The sequence below is a fragment of the Rhinatrema bivittatum genome, chromosome 4 (genome assembly GCF_901001135.1).
Source record: "Rhinatrema bivittatum chromosome 4, aRhiBiv1.1, whole genome shotgun sequence".
Classification (NCBI taxonomy): Eukaryota; Metazoa; Chordata; class Amphibia; order Gymnophiona; family Rhinatrematidae; genus Rhinatrema; species Rhinatrema bivittatum.
This window is the reverse complement of record NC_042618.1, coordinates 486,745,912-486,765,361: the sequence shown is the minus strand read 5'-3', so window position 1 is coordinate 486,765,361 and position 19,450 is coordinate 486,745,912. Positions and strand designations below refer to the sequence as shown.

General features: G+C 45.9%; 1 protein-coding gene across 3 annotated transcripts in view; it reads left to right on the top strand.

Annotated features, from left to right (window-relative positions):
* The window catches only part of POLR3B (RNA polymerase III subunit B), a 527,519-nt gene that overhangs the window by 86,567 nt on the left and 421,502 nt on the right, over positions 1 to 19,450 (top strand). For all 3 annotated transcript variants that reach the window (XR_003856035.1, XM_029597388.1, XM_029597387.1), the window contains exon 7: positions 13,285 to 13,376. Coding sequence is in view for 2 of the 3 variants with exons in the window: in XM_029597388.1 (XP_029453248.1) it covers positions 13,285 to 13,376 (92 nt within the window). In the remaining variant the exon portion in view is untranslated. The remainder of the gene's footprint in view (positions 1 to 13,284; positions 13,377 to 19,450) is intronic.

Here is a 19,450-nt window from a genome sequence, read left to right as displayed (position 1 = left end):
GTGGGAAAGGGAGGTCTCCCAAAAATTGAGTGAAGGGTGAGGTGGGGAAGAATATACACCCTCCCCACACCTGGTCTTTCATCTAATGAGGTAGACCTAAAGCTGATCTGTCATTTGAAGAAGGTACCTAGCTAGTTTAAGAAAATTGTTTCCTAAAAAACAAACAGACCCCTTTGTGTCCTCCTTTGCCAATAATATTATCCTCAGAAAAGAGAGAAATTGCTGCCCTCTTCTGGCTTCTGCAGTCATGCAGCTATGGCAGTGGGAAGTCTGTGTATGTCTGTACCTGGATAATTGGCTGGTGGGAGGCTTTTCTTTGGAGGGTGTCCTGGAGTCCCTTCACATAACAATTCAACTTCTTCAGTCCCTGGGGTTCATTGTTAATGTCCCCAAATCAAATGTGATCCTATCCCAGAGGATCCAGTTCATAGGATCCTGAACTAGCTTGCTTCAGGAGAAGGCCTACTTGCCAGTTGAAACTGCTGGGGCATTTAAGAAGACTTGCCAGGTCTCTTCTGTGATGGGACTGCACATCAGTGAGATTGATCTTTATCCTGCTGGGTCATATTTTAGCAGGATAAAGATATGGTTCTACATGGTTCATCTGACTTGTCTTCACATACAGAGCCTTCATTGAGCTCTCCAGGATTAAGAAGATAGATTGCTGCAACTTTTATCTCATCAGATATTTGTGACTCCCAAGCTATAGCTTCTCTGCATGGTGAATGAACCTGGAGATTCTTGCTCTGGGACTTCCGTTTGGTGTCCCAGTGCATCAAGTAGTACTGTTTGATGCTTCCTGCAGAGGTTGGGAGCACACACCAGTGCTTTGTGGATCCCAGGGTGTGTGGTCTGAAGTGGAAAGTCATTTGCAGATCCAACTTTCTGGAACTGCAGACCATCCGGTATGTATTTAGAGCTTTCTCTTTGCTCTTGGACAAATTAATCTTAATCCAAATGAGCAATCAGATGGCCATGTTTTACATAAACAAACAAGGAGGTGCAAGCTTTTACAACTGTTAAAGGCCCTGCACATCTGGACATGAGCCTGTCATGACAACTCTTAACTTCAGGTGACTTATCTTCTGGATGTCCAGAATATGCTGGTGGACTGATTTAACAGCATCCCGCAGCCTCGCGTGTGGTCCCTAGATCAGGGATCATGGATGATATGTTCTTCTCTTGGATAATTCCAGTGATCAACTTCTTCATATTGGAATGTTGGTTCTGTTCCATGAGGCCATGCAACCTGCAGGTCAGCTCCTGATGCCTTTATGCTAGATTGGTATGTCTGTCTACTCTATGCTTGCCCTTCAATTCCACTCATCACCAGAACTGTCCAGATGATTCCACAGGGCAGAATGAGGGTTATTCTCAGCTCTGGCTTGGCTGCATCAAGTGTGGTATCCTTATCTTCCCCATCTGTTGGTTCAGCCCCTGATCCAGGACCTGTGCTACTTTATATTAATAAGGCAGCAGGGACAAGCTCTGGAATAAAATAATGGATTTGTTACATATTTCTCATTATCCCGTTTCTAACATACAAAGGTGCTTTGGTGATTTTATTTACTTATTTGGATTTAGTTCATACCTTTCCAGTGGTAGCTCAAGGCAACTTACATTCAGGCAATGTAAATAGTTTCCCTGTCGCCAGAGGACTTACACTCTAAATTGGTACTTGAGGCAGTTGCAGGTGAAGTGACTTGCCCAAGGTCTCAAGCAGTGTCAACAGGAATTTAACCCTGGTTTCCCTGGTTCTCAGCCACTCTCTAACCACTAGGCTACTCCTCCATTCCACTCACGTTCTTTGTATGAAGTTGTTTCACTGTAAACCGGTGTGAAGGCACTCAGCTATACTTCGGTATATAAAAGAATATATATAAATAAATAAATATTCAAAGAGATGGCAAAACTGCAGAAAGCATGCATGTGTTGTAACACCCATGTGAAGTTAAGGCAAGAAGGCAAAAATATGTGCCTATATTTCAGTCACAACCCTGTGTTTTTATATACAACACTTATTTGCCCTTCATAGGAAGCCCCTAGCATTCTCACATACATACAGCTCGATACAGTAACATTCAGTTGAAGTTTTCTCGTCTGTAACGAGCTCCCTGCGCACAATTCGGACGCGTAAGGCAAATCAGCGATACGGTTTCCAGTTTCGCGCGTCCGTAGCGCTTCTTAAAACAGACGCGTAACCCTTCCCGCACCCGGCATGTAAATGAACGAATTAGCTGTATAATGAAGGAATTAGCTATTCCCCTCCGATACCGTAACGCGCGCTCAAGTTATCTCATTAGTAACGCACTGTTGTGCCGCGGCCGTAACGTGTTAGTTTACCGCCTCCCCCTAGTAGGAGTTAGGACTGTGAGTCTAGTAACAAATCCATCGACACCGCTTAAGACACTCAAAAACAATAAAACACAATTAAAAAAAAAAGCGATACAGAGATGATCGAGAAAATGTAATGATGTGGGACACAAAACCTGTCAGAAGAAAAAAAAAATTTTAAATACCTGTCTGAGGGCCGCGTCGGTCCAGGCTGCCGGGGGGCCGGTGGTCGCGTGTTAAATCTAGGCCGCGGGCGGGTGGGCGCCTGTTCCAGGCGGCGGCGGCAGCGGCGGCGGGGGGACACGTGTTAGTTCGAGACGGCCGGCGGGCGGCGGGTGGTCGCGTGTTAAATCTAGGCCGGGTCGCACAGACACGCATTCATCCAGGCGGAGCCGCCGGCTCCTCCGCCTGGATGAATGAATGCGCGCCTGTGCGACCCCTGCATTTCGGCGCTCAAGGCAGTCACATGCCGTGACGTCACGCCTTGAGCGCCGAAACGCAAGGGGTCGCACAGGCGCGCATTCATTCATCCAGGCGGAGGAGCCGGTGGCGAAAGCAGCCGGCTCCTCCGCCTGGATGAATGAATTCATTCACTGCCGGTGGGGGTTGCCTCTCCGGCAGCCCCCACCGGCAGTGAATGAATAAGCGCCTGTGCGACCCCTGCGTTTCGGCGCTCAAGGCAGTCACATGCCGTGACGTCACGCCTTGAGCGCCGAAACGCAGGGGTCGCACAGGCGCGCATTCATTCATCCAGGCGGAGGAGCCGGTGGCGAAAGCAGCCGGCTCCTCCGCCTGGATGAATGAATTCATTCACTGCCGGTGGGGTTGCCTCTCCGGCAGCCCCCACCGGCAGTGAATGAATGAATGTGCGCCTGTGCGGACCCGGCCTAGATTTAACACGCGACCACCCGCCGCCCGCCGGCCGTCTCGAACTAACGCGTGTCCCGCCGCGCCCACCCGCCCGCGGCCTAGATTTAACACGCGACCACCGGCCCCCCGGATCCCGCCGGCCGCCTGGACCCACGCGGCCCTCCGACAGGTATTTACAAATTTTGATTTTTACACTTCCTGGTGCCTGTCATTTGAAATGACAGGTACCAGCGCACCCAGGTTACTGTATAGGCGCTGTATTAAGCGCCTATACAGTAAAATGGGTTACGCGGCCATAACCCTTCCCTACCGCTTTAAAGCCGCGGCATGCATTTGCATGCGATTAGAGGAGAGTATCGGGGAGTTAGTGAAGAGAACTGTGCGTGCGGGGAGGAAGGGTGCGCCTGACACTACCGCACTGTTTTTACCGCGGCCTTACTGGATCGAGCCGTTAAAGAGTTAGTATCTCGGGGCAAACTTTACTATCTGTGAATTAGATACAGAACAAAATGTTTATAAGTAAATATATGCAAATCCCATCTCTGTCATCACTAATTGATGAAGCTATACTGGCTATAAAGGGATAACACACCCTTCTCGGATGGCTGAAAACAGTTCTATTATTCTGAGGAAGAACCATTCCACTTTTCCAGTGCTAGAGTGACTTGACAACTCTGCTTAAATCAAGTCAAAGCTGCAATGGGAAAGTAGTGACAGGGTGAAAAAATGCCCTGCCATTCAATGGGTTTCTTTCAACAAAGTTATTGAGAAAGAGAACATCACACACACTCTTGATATGGATTCATAGAGTGTCTGATCTTCAGAATGTGTGCATTTTAGATGAAGTTAAAAACTTAGGGGTAATAGTGGTTGGGACATTTTCATTTAAGTCCCCATATCAGAAATGTTTCAAAATTAGCATTTTATAAACTACATTTGGTAAAACTGCCTCAGAATTACTTGTGATTTAGGCTTTGGCATTGAGCTCGGTAGACTATTGTAATTCCTTGTATATGGGGCTGCCAAAGTATCTGTTGAAAACCCTACAATTGGTGCAGACTGCAGCTGTTAGAATGATATATAAGTTATAATGGGGTGTGGATGTAAAACTCAACATGAAAGGTCTGCATTGACTGCTTGTTGCCCAACGAGCTCAGTTTAAAATACTTTCATTGATATCTAAAGCAATTTATGATGGAAGTAGTTGCTTATTGGAGAGAATATCTGGGTATATGCCCACTTGTTTTTTGCGATTTCAATCTCAAAAATTGCTATGTATTCCATCTAGTAAAGACCTTAAGTTATACTGTACTTGTACAAATGCATTTTCAATTATGAACCCAATACAATGGAATGAGATACAGTCCTGAGTGGATATGCATCAAACCTTTCAGATAGCACTGATACATTGATGACATCTTCATGGTTTAGACTAAAGTAGAAGGAATTCTTAAGCAGTTTTACAACTTCAATGCTTTCCATCCCACAATCAGATTCAAGGTTGACTACTCCATGGAAAGAGTTAACTTTTTGGACACTACAGTCTCTTGTCAACACTGAACATTTGCCATCATCTTTATACAGAAAACCAACAGACAGTTGTAGCTACCTTTTACAGCTCCAGTTTCCATCCTTCACACTAAAAAAGGCCATTATACATAGCCAAGCTACGATGCCACTGTAACTGTTCTGACCCAAAAAAAGGAATAAATGCTTCAAAGCGCTAACTGAATCCTTGAAACAAAAGGCTATTTCCCCAAAATCATCTCCAAGAAAATGTTATCCTCGCTCAAAACACCTAGGGAAAACGTACTACAGTACAAGGAATGGAAAACCACTGAGTGGGTACCACTTGTAGTAGCAGGCACTCCAGAACTAGAAAGCTAAGAGACTGTAAATGATCCAGCACCTCTATTACTGGAGGATGAATTACTGAAAAAAATATTCCCTACACCTTCAGTTCTAGGCTTCCAACCACCACCTAACCTAAAAACAATTTTTATAAGGAGTAAACTCATTAAGAGAAACTCAACTAAAGAAAATGGCACAAAACCCTGCAAGATGCCCCAGTGCCAGTTTTACAGGACCCAACAGCTGTGCACATGGGAAAAACATTCAAAATAAAAGGTTCACCTTTATGCTTATCTATAAATATTGTGTAGATGAACCAGTGCCAAAAATATGAAAAAGGATGCTACATTGGTGAAACAAGCCAAAAATTAAAGTCAAGAATCAGTCTTCCTAGAGAACATAAAACATTGCAGAGAGAGAATGATAGCTCGGTGGGTGAGAACTTCTGAAAGAGAATCCGCTTTACCTGACAATGAGGGTACTAGAGGGAACTTTACAAGTACACAAAAACATTTGAAATCAGGATGATCAAACACAAAAGGACTTAAGTCAGTGGCTTTCTCACACATTATCAGACATCGGCCCTTTCAGCTGCCAAGCTTTACTGTCTCATGACCTCTGGCATTCTCTCGCCCATGTCTTCCAAGACCTAGATGACTGTGTGTAACTGCCCTGTGTCTTCACAGGCCTGATGAAAAGCTCGGCACAGATGTATTTAGTCAGTCCAGTACAAAGGTGGTATCTACAACTTTAAAATGTGAATGGAGATCGCTATGAAGAAAAACATTGAGCATGAGACCCGTCCTCTTGTGATGTCATCCAGCCCAGCGTCAAGCCGGTAAACGGCACCATTCCACCTGGCGTCGCGTGCCGAAGGGGCGCGACAAAGGGGCACTCCACTTTGTTGCACCCCTTCGTGCAACCCTTGGTGCTACCTTTTTTCTTTTTTTTTTCGTTTTTTTTTTTTTTGTATATAAACTGTTTTTATTGTCACAACTGGCAAGTATGATACAAAACAAGTCAAGATTAAGTCTAAATAACCAAACTGATCCAGTACAGCTCAAAGATAAGAAACATCAGAATACATCATAAATAGTCATCAGACATTTTTGAACATCTTACATGGATACCATTGAGACATTTTTACCATTAATATGGCAGATACAAACCCCACCTTCCCTTCCCCACCCCTCTGCTGAAGAGTATTGCAAATCATAGTAACACAAAAAAGATATGACATATATGTGCAAAGTTTTATGTGGATCTAGGAGCAATAGCAACCTAGAAAAAGGAATCCACTATACAGCAATGCATGTAGAAAGTCCGCTACCCGGACTGAACACAAGAGGTACTCCACTCTAAGGAGCTTTGATTATCTAACCATGCCTGAAAAGGCGCCCAAGTGTTTTGAAAAGCTGACACTCTGTTTTGATGTATGGCTGTTAATCGTCCTAGCTGGTAATAAGAAAACGTTCTCTGTTGTACTTTTTTTCTTTTTAACTTCTGTGTTTCTTTCACTTTTGTTTACCTTTCTCTTTTTTCATAGTTGTTATCCCTTGTTAACAATTTTCATTGTTATTAATGTTAAATGTATTTGACAAAGGTAACTTTTTTTTTTTTGTAATTAAAGTTTTTTATTGAAAGCGTGCAAAATACATACATGGATAGCATGAACGAAGAAGCCATGAACAAGAAAGGCATAGTATCCAAACAATATATATCGTTCCAGGAACAAACCAATGTGCAACAACTCTCTTATCTGCAATATCCCCTCCCACCCACCCCCCTCCCACCGTACCATCTATTGAGGACCAAGGAGGAAACCGTGTGTAAAGGGGCACAGGCATAGCTAATGGTTGTGAAGAATGATAGGAGAGTGAAAAAGTCAAAGGCCCTTTTGCGCTTGCCAATCCCTATAAGGCTGCCACACCCTCCGGGATGAGGCCACCTCACTAGCCTTGAAGGAACCAACACTATCATGCAACAGACTGAGAGTCTGCAGGCGACCATGAATTTTCTCAAAAGCAATAGGGCCAGGCAATTTCCATTCCAAGGCGATCTGGCATTTAGCAGCTGAGACAATATAATTAACCAGTTTTCCCCGAAGCGCTGGCAAGTACCATGGCAGATTCAGTAACACCTGTTCAGGTGTGAGAACTAGCTCACTCCCCAATATCTCTCGAAGGAAGGAGATCAAATCGCTCCAAAATTGTGTTACATAGGGGCAGGTCCACCACATATGGTAGAAAGTGCCAGCATCCCCACACCCCTTCCAGCATCGAATATCATAGGTAGATTTAAACTTGTGTAGCCTAGCAGGCGTATAATACCAGCGGAGTAAGATCTTGTACCTATTCTCCATCAACTGCGAGTAGGGGAGACCTTTTTTCGTGCAAGCAAAGATCTGATCCCATGTCTCATCTGACATGGATCGTGCCAAATCTCTCTCCCAGGCCTGCATATATGGAGGTTTAACTTTAGGATCCTTATTAAGATAATTGTAGACCTGCGAGATTGCTTTCCTCAAGGTATCTGCTTGGTCACACCAAGACTCAAACTGGGTTTTCCCCAGGGCTAGGTCACTCCCCACCCTCTCCGCCTGAAGGAAATGTCTAATTTGAAGATAGAGGAATACATCACCCGGGGGTAATCCATACCTCTCCTGTAAGGCTGTGAATGGAATAAGGCCCTCCAAACCCCATAATTGGCCCAAGCTTTTAATCCCTTTCGCATTCCAATTGCCAAAAGTGCTGGAGATCTGACCTGCAGGAAACTTAGAGTTCGTTTGAAAGCTGGAACTATAATAGTAACGTCTGGTACCTGTCAACGGTATCTTCCACTTATCCCAAAGCAAGAGTACATGAGTAGTTGAGGCTGAAGCCTGGTCCAAGGGGAGACGTGTATGTTTAGGCTGCCATAATAGGGAACGAAGAGGGGTCACGCCCGCCCGCTCTTGAGCAATTACCGCCCATTGCTTCTGCTCTTTTAGTCTATGCCAATCAAACAAAGCTCTTAATTGGGATGCTACTAGGTACCACCTCAAATTTGGGACTCCCAACCCCCCCCTTAGGCGAGGTCGGTACATGACCGTTCTGGAAACCGTGGGAGGGCGACGTTTCCATATGTATGAGAAGATACGCCTCTGCCAACCGTTAATTATCACATCAGGGATAGGAATTGGGAGCGCCTGAAATAAATAGCCAAGCCGGGGAAGCACATTCATTTTTACCGACGCTATCCTCCCCGTCCAGGAGAGATATAGTTCGGACCATCGATCCAGATCATCAAAGATTTTGCGGATTAGGGGCGGGTAATTCAGCTGATATAGCTCCCCTGGATCTTTACTAATGTATACGCCCAAATATTTTATTTTGGAAGACGCCCATCTGAACTGAAACTGCTGTTTGAGGGCCAACAGCTCCGAGGAGGGCAGAGTAATATTAAGAATCTCGGACTTGTCTACGTTGAGCTTGAATCCAGAAGGCACGTAAAGCAGCTAAAGCCCCCTTTAACGACGAGGCCGGCTTGGTCAGGGTAAACAAAATGTCGTCCGCAAACAGGGACATTTTATAGGACCCAGCTCCTATCTCCACCCCACTTATCCCCGGGGAAGAACGCACTGTAGTGGCCAATGGTTCCAAAAACAAGGCGAATAATAAAGGTGACAGGGGGCAGCCTTGTCGAGTACCCCGCTGGATGGCAAAGGCATCGGAATACTTTCCATTAACCTTTACTCGAGCCGAGGGGTTGGTATATAATAACCGTAGCCATGTTAATAAAAATTTATCCCCAAAATTCATGGCACGTAAAGTCTGAAATAAGAACGGCCAATGCACCATGTCGAAGGCCTTCTCTGCGTCGACAGAGAGCAAGACCAGTGGCACCCCCTCCCGTCTGGCCCACCCAATTAAGTCTACGATTTTATGGATGTTGTCCGCGGCCATTCTGCCAGGAATAAACCCTGCTTGATCTGAATGCACTAGCTTCCCCATGACCCTATTCATCCTATTTGCCATAATTTTAGCTAAAAGTTTGAGGTCAACATTGAGAAGGGAGATAGGCCGATACGAGCCACACTGGGTGGGGTCTCTCCCCGGTTTCCCAAGGATGGTAATTCCGGCTTCATTAGAGCCTGACCGCAAGGGATCCCCATCTCTCAAGTAGTTAAATAACTCCCCAAGCAAAGGGGTTAAGGAGTCGGCAAAGGTTTTGTAAAAATGGGGCGTATACCCATCAAGGCCTGGAGCCTTATTGGCCTTGAGATCTTTAATGGCCCACTGTATTTCCAGGGTGAAGATCTCCTGATCTAGCATGTGCCGTTCTTCGGACGTTAAAATAGGGAGAGTGACTTTATCCAGATAGCCCTGAATCTGATCAGCAGTAATATGCGTTTCAGCTGAATACAAGGCGCCATAGAATTCCTGGAAGCGTCGACGAATATCCGGGGGAGAGGTTAACAAATCACCCCCTACCGCTTGAATACCCAAAATCTGATTCTGAGTCTGGCTACGCCGTAAATATCTGGCCAATAGTTTCCCGGACCTATTTCCCCAGGCGTATCTTTCTAAATTCATCATTTGTAATTTGTCTGTCAGCTCAGCCGAGGCCAGCGTTTTCAATTCCATTCGGGCCTGCTGTAAGGATGTATAGGTAACCCTCGAAAGCGTATTTTTGTGGTCCTTCGCCAGAGCCTCAATCTTCTGAAGAAGCAACTTGTGGTGTGCTAACTTAGTACGCTTCACATATGCACCCTGGGAGATACATTTGCCTCTCAAGACTGCTTTAAGGCAATCCCATATCAAGGTGGGCGCCCCCTTATTAAACTCCACATACGCCTGGATTGCAGCAATTAGCTGTTGGCGAAATTTATCATCTCTCAATAAGGTGTCATTGAACTTCCAGGTTGTACTACCTGAGGCTACACAGCGACTCTGTAACTTTAAAGTTATAGAGGCATGATCGGACCATGTAATGGTCTGTACATCGACATCCCCAATTCTGTCCACCAGGTGTGAATCAATCAAAAAAAAAATCAATACGGGAGTACGATTGGTGGGAGGCAGAGAAAAAAGTGTATTCTCGTCCCGTAGGATTCTGCTGTCTCCAGGGATCCACCAACTGCCAGGTATGTATAAGGGACTTCAAACGCTTTCGATGAGAGCGAGAACCTGCTTGACACCCCTTAGACGTGTCCAAAAGGGGATCAAGGGTCAAATTAAAATCGCCCACCACTATTGGTAGTCCCTCCCCTTCTTTGTCTAATAATTCATCAAGCTGAGAATAAAAATCCCTCTGGTGATCATTAGGCGCATAGATAGTCAATAGTGTATAGGTGGTCCCCTGATAATCAAAAACTACTAGCACATAGCGCCCATTCTCATCACTGATTTGTTTGCGTAGAACATAATCCTCCCCTCGACAGAAGAGAACACATACTCCGGTATATTTCGCCTTTGGCCTGGCTGCGGAGAACACCCTGTGGGGGAACTCTGGCCAGTGTAGTAAATGCTCATACCGTTTAGTTAAGTGAGTCTCTTGGAGACATATTATCTGGGCACCCAGGGATTTAATATCCTGTCGGAGGAGATGCCGTTTTCTTGGGGTGTGTAGCCCCTTAACATTGAGAGAGTAGATATGAACCGCCATCATGAAGAGGTGGTGCTAGCCACATGAGGCACAGGGATAGCATGTGTACCTAGCCAAAATCCCAATATGGCCCATTCTTCCCATCCGCTCCACTTTAGCAAATGTATAAGCTCCCCATTCACAGTATCAAACCTGCAGTTGTCGTACAACACGGTTATCCTATCGTTCCACATTCCCCTCTGTCCCCCGTCCCTCCCCCTCCCCCCATCCCCCCACAGAAATATGCGCCACAATCGCATGACGCGTCTGCCGAAGCAGAGGAGACCAGGGAAGTCCCTGTGGCGGCCCTCCGCTACTCCAGTGCCAGTCACAAACTTTTGATGAACCGAGCTGGCTATAAACATGCACAAATGAAACAATCAAACTGAGTCCCCCGATGCAACGCGCATCTCGTTAACCCAGACTACTCGAGCGTACAGCGACCATCAAACGCTGCTACTCCATCCACCCTCCCCAAAAAATCAACTCAGAGGGAAATACTCAACAAGTCTACTATAGAAAATCACATCAGGTCCCTTCTCGGGTCTCCTTCGTCGCTGCCAACTGTCCACTGGCGTTCCGGCGTAACCGTCGGCCTCCATGCTCCACCCGCTGCCATCTTCTGACCTCTGGCCTCGTACGCTGGGGCTGCTGCGCTGGGACTGTAACTGGAAATCCTGCAGCCGTCAAGATGGCTGCCGCCTCCGTGACACTGAGGGCCTTAGAGGTAACTCCTTGGATGGTAACCGCTACACCCCCCGGAAACAGCCACCGGTAGCGAATTTTCTCCCGGCGAAGCACAGATGTAACAGGTTGGTATTCTTGCCTTTTTTTCAAGGTGATGGAGGAAATATCGGCAAACACCGCAATCTGGTTCGACACCCACTGCCATGATTGCTGCCGGCGGGCCACTGCCAGAATCCTCTCCTTGATGGGAAATCGCAAAAAGCAGGCTATGATATCTCGCGGCTGATTATTGCCACGAGGACCCAGGGTACGATGTGCCCTTTCAATCTCAATGTCCGGTTCTGCTGCCGATGGTTCCCCTGTCGTTTCGGTTGCAAGAAAAAACTTACACAGGGAGCGCACCACCGCCGCGCAATCGGCATAGAGCTCAGTCTCTGGGATACCCCGAAACCGCAGATTACATCTGCGGCTTCTATTCTCGAGATCTTCCAGTTTTGCAGTAACTTCAGCACATTTCTGATTCAGAGAGGCCTCCGCTTCCTGTAGCTGATCCAGGCGTATTTCTTGGCCCTCCAAACGGATATCGCAGTCATCAACTCGCCGGCCTATGGCCGCCATATCTTCCCATAGTTCTGACATTTGCGCCATCATCTCCCGTTTGTTAGCCTTCATATCCTGGTGGAGATCTTGGAATCAGCGGCGAAATTCATCTCGAGTGGGCATATCAGTATCTCTTTGGCCCATCTCCGCTTCGGAATTTGCGCCCTCCTCCATCTCCTCGGCGGGTGCTGCCGGCGGATCATGGTCGTCAGGAGGCCCCACTTCTTCTTTCCCCTTCGCATAGGTAAACTGTCTCAAATCGGGCCCTTTACGTTTGGACGTCATTTCGGGGAAGTTCTAGGGTGCCGATATGCTCGCTTAGAGGCAGTGAAGGACGGATGGAGCTCGATTCTCTGCAATGATAGCGTTAGGCACTCCGGAGCAACTGGCTCAAGCCGCCATTCAGGTGCGTGACGTCACCCGTCTCCTGACAAAGGTAACTTTTTTTCCTGCATCTCCTGTTTTAATGTAAACCGGTATGATTTGTATATTATACAAGAATGTCGGTATATAAAAATAAAAAAATAAATACAGCTTGCTGTTGACCCTTTAATTTCACATATCCAAGTGATCTAACACGGCAACCATTCATGGTACAGTGTTAAAAGCAAGTTTGATATCCCCTGAAATAAATGCGGTTTTGCTTTTAAATAGTTGAAGAGTTCAAACACCTTCTGATTATATTAACAGATGGTAATGCAGGGGAAGGTAAAAAAAATCCTTTCTAATTTGCTGGATTAGAACTGCCCCTAACATGTAATATTCTTTTCATCTTAAAAACTTGTCCAGTTTACTTGTAGTAGCCATAGCTATGCTCCATAATTTCACTACTCTGAGTAAAAAGGCCGCCTTTATTGAAGGTGTTGAAAAATTAAAATCTATCATCCCCTAATCTTGGAGGGGTCCCCCCTTGTTTGTTGTGGGTTTTTTTTTTAAAATATAAACAGATCCTTACAAAATCATTTCTAATGTAAATAGACACAGGTTGGACAATCTTTGAACATACAAACATCTGTGTCCCTCATCTTTAGCTTTGTGGCTTTGTGTACCATTTTGAATATTCTCCTTGAGAATGGATACTGAAGACTGAACATTGTATATTAAACGTGATATGACAAATGTTTTGTACAGTGGAAGAATATCTGTGTTCCTTATTTCCACTCTGTTTAATGCACTACCATGAACCAACTCTGACTGCTGCTCGACTGTGCACGCTCTTTTTCCATTTAGTGTTAAGTATTTTATGCTAGTTCATACTGCCTGTTAAAGAGCCACTGCCGTGTGTTAACAAGATTGAGCCTTGTTGCTTTCTTACAGAATGCCCATCATGCTACGAAGCTCGAACTGTGTCCTCACTGGCAAAACTCCAGCAGAGTTTGCAAAGCTGAATGAATGCCCTTTAGATCCAGGTGCGTATTTACAGTGCTGATCCACACTGTTTCTTGAGAAATGTTAGATTGTGGAATATTGTAAAAAAATTATAGTTTCCTTGTGATGGCCTATCCCTACTCCATTGTCCCCTTTCCCTTTCTTTGAAGCTAAAAGCAAAATCCTCTGCTTCAGGCTTGTAAAACGTCTGTTCTGTCAGGCAATTTATATACATTTTAAAGAACCAGTGGGCAGTCTTTGACACTAGACCTTTGTCTACTTGCCTCTCAAGCCATCTTGGTTTCAGAGACTTGGGCTCATATAATATGAAGCTTTATTTTCTCAATCAATAAACTTCTTAAATGAAGCCCAGCCTGTTTGCTCCTTACTTCTACATATGCAAATGGATTAACATAGCAACCACACAACTTTATTCATAATTATATCAACTTATCACTGTTTTTAGTTTGTCACCTCCTAAACGGAGTGTGCCTTAATGAAATGTTATAGGAAATATAATAAACAAAAAAGAATCCCCCCCACATTAAGCAACACCAATTATAACCACATAAGTTTCTTCATAATATTAGGCTTTTTAGATTGCACATGATTTCATGTAGGAAATGCATAGTAAAATGCTTGCCCTTACTTTAATCACACACATGTTTTTGAAATTTTTTTGCTGCTGTAAAATTTGTTGAAACCAACAACTTATCTCCGCAAAGTCCCGACATGACCACATTATAAATACATCGTAAAGACTGATGTCTAAGGATCATTGGGACTTTTCAAAGATAAGTTGTTGGTTTCAACAAATTTTATAGCAGATGAGAAAAAAAAAAAAGGTGCCATTGTCATGGCCTCCTATGATGAAACTAAGGGCATGCATTTTACTGTCATTTCTTGCATGATATGTACAGTCTATGAAGGAGCCTAATGTAGTTACAATTGGTCTTGCTTAACACAGATTTTTTGATTGGTCGGCTTTGGTGTGTTGGATTATTTTTCAAGCGTTTTTTACAGGCAAATACAATTACATGGTTGGTTGGGCTGAGAACAGACCTGAAATCAGTGTAATACGAACTTCTTTTAAATGAATAAGTCTTGTAATTAGGCAAAGGTGAAAAATGACTTTCAATTTGTAGTCGATGTTGCAGAATTAAAACCCCCACCCCCCAAAAAAAAAACCTTTTCCGCAGATAAGCAGGGGAAGGTTAGCCATGAACTGTCCTCTGGTCCTCTAGGTGGCGGAGCTCTTCAGAGCAACAGAGCTGAGCTCTGTGTGCCTGCCTGTGTACACACAACCCCGCGGTCTCCCAGTCTGTCTCAGTCTTGTTTTCTTCTCCGCTGCAGGGTTCACGCGGAGCTCCTCGCCAGTAATTTCTTTGCTTTCTTGAAAGGTCTGATACTGATGCCTCCTCCCCCCCCCCCCCCCCCCCCCCCCCCCCCCCCGGTCCCAAACCCTGCATTCAACAGGGGAAAGAACTACGGGCCTCGGTCGGGGCTGGGAGCCTCCTCGGCTCGAGGCAGGCCTCAGGGGAGGACTGGTGTCTTCGGCCCCTACCGGTTCTCCTGGGAGGCTGTAAAGCAGAAGTCCAGAGGATAGCTTCAGTGGGGCAATCTCCTCCAGGGCCCAACTGGGTTACCCGAGAGCAGGGTCGGGGAGGCCCCCTCGGGAGGGAGAACCGCACTTGAGTAGCCCATGCGGCCGCGATACACCTCAGGCCCGGCGGTGCATCGATTCATCGGGAGCCATAGACGCCAATGCACTGATGCCAGGTGCATAGAGTCAACCGGCTCTGGAGCCACCAACGCCGGATACAATGAGCGGACCACCACCAGCACAATCTGTGCCGGGGCGTGTCAAGTCCACCAGTGAATAAAGTGGGGGACATTGCCGCCAGAGCTGGAAAGTTGATGCCACCCGCAGGGTGGGTGCCCCATTATATGTAGACGCCAGTGTGTGAAAGGTTGCGTCTATGCAGCATCTAACCACCCTGTCACTGGGTGCATTAGCTCATTGGGGTTGTACCCAATCTCATCTGATTTCACACATTGCTGCTTGGATGGATGCCATTGGGACATCGGGCACTGTGGGAACAGTACCAGTATGCTCGGTGGGCAAATGAAGGCCTTAACCTAGCCCTGAGAGGCATCTGCTAGGGGGAACCATTGAGACAATGGTGGGTAGGCCCCCAACATGGGAAAGCCCTGGCCGGTATTCAAAAAAGAAAACAAAGAGGGGCAAGGTTCTGTCAAGCAATGGCTGACAGTGGTGAGAGCTGCTAGGTACAAGTCCTGGTATCCCACAGGGAGTCATGCCCCATGAAGGAATGCATGAATGACTTAGGTGTGTCGCTTGCTGCTAGCGCCGATGCCCGTGACCAACGCCAGGGTGCCCAGTCACTCTAGAGACGCTGATGCATCAGGCACTTCCGGACAAACAGGCCAGTCTCCAGAGGGCATTGCATGAGGATATAATGTCTTATCTGTTGACTACTCCAGACAGAAGTCCCCGACCCTATTAGGACAATATTTCTCTTGTCCAGACAGCCATGGGCTATCTGGCTGCCACAGGAGGAGGCAGTGGCTCCTGGGTGTCTTGTACTTCGGGCGCACGCCTCTGGTGTGGCCTAACGACTCTGTCGTCAATCACAGGAGACTCCATACAGTGTATACTCTAGGCAGGAAGGCCAAATGTATCCAGTGCTTGTATGAGTGCCCTAACCCTCAAAGCTGGACCGCTACTACTGCCGGACACCAACCCTCCCCCAAAGCAGTAACATGCTTGGGGGGGGGGGAGAGGCTGAGCCATGTCTGGGGACACGGGCATCAGCCAAAATCACCAAGAGCTACCATGGCCAGGATAGCGGCATGGGTCCAGATCAAAGTTCACCGGGATAATTTGGGAAATAACCTCCAGAGGATGGCAGCGCAGGGCCGCGGCTGATAGCACAGTGTGCGTGCTAATGCACAGGTACGAGGCTAGCAGTGGACTCTGCCTCAAGGCCTCCATATATGCTTAACAGGGTTGCAGCCGTAGAGGTTTCCATCTTCCTACAGGGTGGGGGCCTGCGCTCGCACTTTCTCGTTCCCGAGAGATCAGAGGGCCGTCTACTCTAAACAGATCCATTTTAGTGGGAAGCTGGGATAATTTCCCACCAATCTACGCTGACTGTTAATAACTCTGGAAGAGAGGTATGAGCTGATACTTGGGGATACATACTCTTGCAGTTATCGGTGGCTGTACCCAACAGCGGACTCATGTCAACCCTGGTAGTACCCTCAACCGTCATCACAGATAACGGGAGGAGGAGATGACCTATGAGAATTCATGAGGACTATGCCTTGCTCAGATTTCAGGATGTTAATGGGAGTTCGGTGATTTCCCCAGTACATCACCGCCTTGCAGCCCTAAGTCTGGTGGGAACCAGTGGCTAGGACTTATGTGCTCACATTCATCCACCTCATCTACTTATAGGACTTCATGGTGGGCCAAGTGAACCGCATCCAGTCCAGGGTGCCTTTCTGGGGTCCTGTGGTCCGGAACATCCTTAAAGTTGCTCAAGGACAGTGACTTATTTCAAGAAGCTTGAAATACTGACACCCCTCTTTGCTGCAACAAAAGGCAGGTTACGCAGAGTCCATTCTTCGGCAGCACAGCCTATGAGCTACTTCTGAATACTAATCCGACCTTGCGTGATAGGCACGTGGCGGCAGATGGGGTGTTGACAAAGAGACTTGAATATACAGGAGATTCGACCCTGCATCTCCTGCCATAGGAAACAGTGCAACCAGGAACACGGAGGAGGGGTTGCAGCGAAGATGTGTCCTCAGGCATCGACAGGGATCCCCCTCAGTAGTTAATCTAATGGGGCAGCCTGAAGATGGTTCCCTGAGCAAGCCAGATGTAGTCAGAGATAGATACTCTTCATAAACTAAGGAAGAACTGTCAGAAGTGGTGTACAACAGGCTCTCCCCAGCAGGCTGTAGGTATGCCTTAGCTTGCTATGAATGTGCGCACTCAGAGTCCAGAGCTGCTCAACGTTTGTGTCTTTTAACCCAGATGCGCCAGACTACCAGGCTCCAGAAGAGCCATATTGTCAAGTATTTCTCAGCATATCTTGTTCCAACATAACAAGACAGCAGACACTGTACCTACATTAGTAAAGGTTTGCTAAATCAAAGTGATGGTAGTACCCATCGTCTACTCAACGAAGTAACCATTCAGGACAAACGTAGTCTCGCCACTTGGTCATCATTGCATGCCTTTACCTCTCACGACTGCCTTAGCCAGCAGACTGCTACGGATACAGCAGTGCGACCGAGCATTCTTCGGAAGAACATCTAAAGAGACTGTCCGTAGTGATGTGACAGGTTGGGCGCACCCCCCAATAAGACCGGAATGGATCATCATCTCTGAGGGATCGCGGAAATCACCTCAGGAATCTCGACTGGGGAAGGGACCCATAGATATCACCGCAGGAGAGCGGGGCTCGTCTGTAGAGGTAAGTTTTCTTCTTTGTTTTGGATTTCTTTGGTTAGAATACTCTAATGCTGTGCAAGCGTGTATAGAGTCCCGAACTGCTATGGAGACGGAAAATACTGTTTTGCTGTTTTGTAATGCTAGTTTTGTAATGCTAGTTACTGTTGTAATGTTTTGTAATGCTAGTTACTGTTTTGTAATGCTACCTAGTCAAGACTATAACCCAAATTTAGGGATAACTCACTGTTTTTTGCTATTACGATTTTTTCAACTGCACCTTTATTTGGAGCGCTTTCATCTTTTGTATTTATACTGTATTTACACTATTTATATATTTATATTTATTTTCTATATAATATTTTATTATTATATTACTATGTTTAATTAGTTATTTGTTCTATTTGTTCCATTGTTATTGTTACTTCTCTATTATTGTTTGTTCTATTGTTCTATGTAAAGCCCCTACTCCTTTTGGGCATTTAAAAGTTATATGTAAACCGGAGTGATTTGTAGCTCCTACAAGAACTTCGGTCTATAAAAATTAAAAATAAATAAATAAATAAAAATATATGTACTAGGGCTGACGTCAGATTGAAATCTAATCAGTCTCCAACTTATCAGGAGTACACTATACCCATGGGTCCTGAGTCCATCTGTCTACACTAAGGATAACGAAATTATCAGATAATTATCAGGTAATCTCCAATCACAGACGTTAGGGCCCTAACGCCCATGATAATGCCATAATGCATGCGATTAAATAATGTATCGCGAAATTAATATGCAAATTTAAAAAACAGTTACATGGGAGGAGTTTGGGTGGAAACTATGAAAATGAGGGGTGCTTAACATTGTGTGAGATAGTGTAACACATGCTATTGTTGAATTTAACGCGGGAAGTAACTACTCCTTTTTTCCTGGCGTTATGCTGTGCGTTATGCCCAAAACGGGATTTGCGATAAATTATAGGGAGGGAGAGAAGAGAATGAATCTCTGAGGAGGAAACATAGAAATGACCGCAGAAAAAGACCAATTGGCCCATCCAGTCTGCCCAGCAAGCTCCCACACTTATTTTCCCATACTTATCTGTTTCATCGATCACCAAGATCAGGGCACTTGTTGGTAAGTGTTTGATTCAAATTTCCTGCCACCCCCTGCCATTGATGCAGAGAGTAATGTTGGAGTTGCATCAGAGGTAAGCATAAGGCTTTTAATGGTTAAGAGTAATAACCACTGCATCAAGCAAGTTACCCCGATGCTTGTTTACCCAGACTGCACAGATCAATGCCTTGTTGGATGTTGTCTAAATGTAAATCCTCTTCTCCACATTTCTCCCTGCCTTTGAAGCAGAGAGCAACACTGTATATGCATTCAGTGAAGTATCAGGCTTAATTGGTTTGGGGTAGTAACCGTCGCAATAAGCAAGCTACCCCCATGCTTATTTGTTTACCCAGACTGTGTAGTTCATTCCTTGTTGGTTGTTGTCTGAATGCAAATTCTCTTTTCCACATTTCCCCTTGCTGTTGAAGTAGAGAGCAATGTTGGAATTGTTTTAACCGTGTGAAAGCTTATTGAGTAAGGGTAGTAATCACTAGGTAGTAACCACCATTCCAGCAAGCCACCCCCATG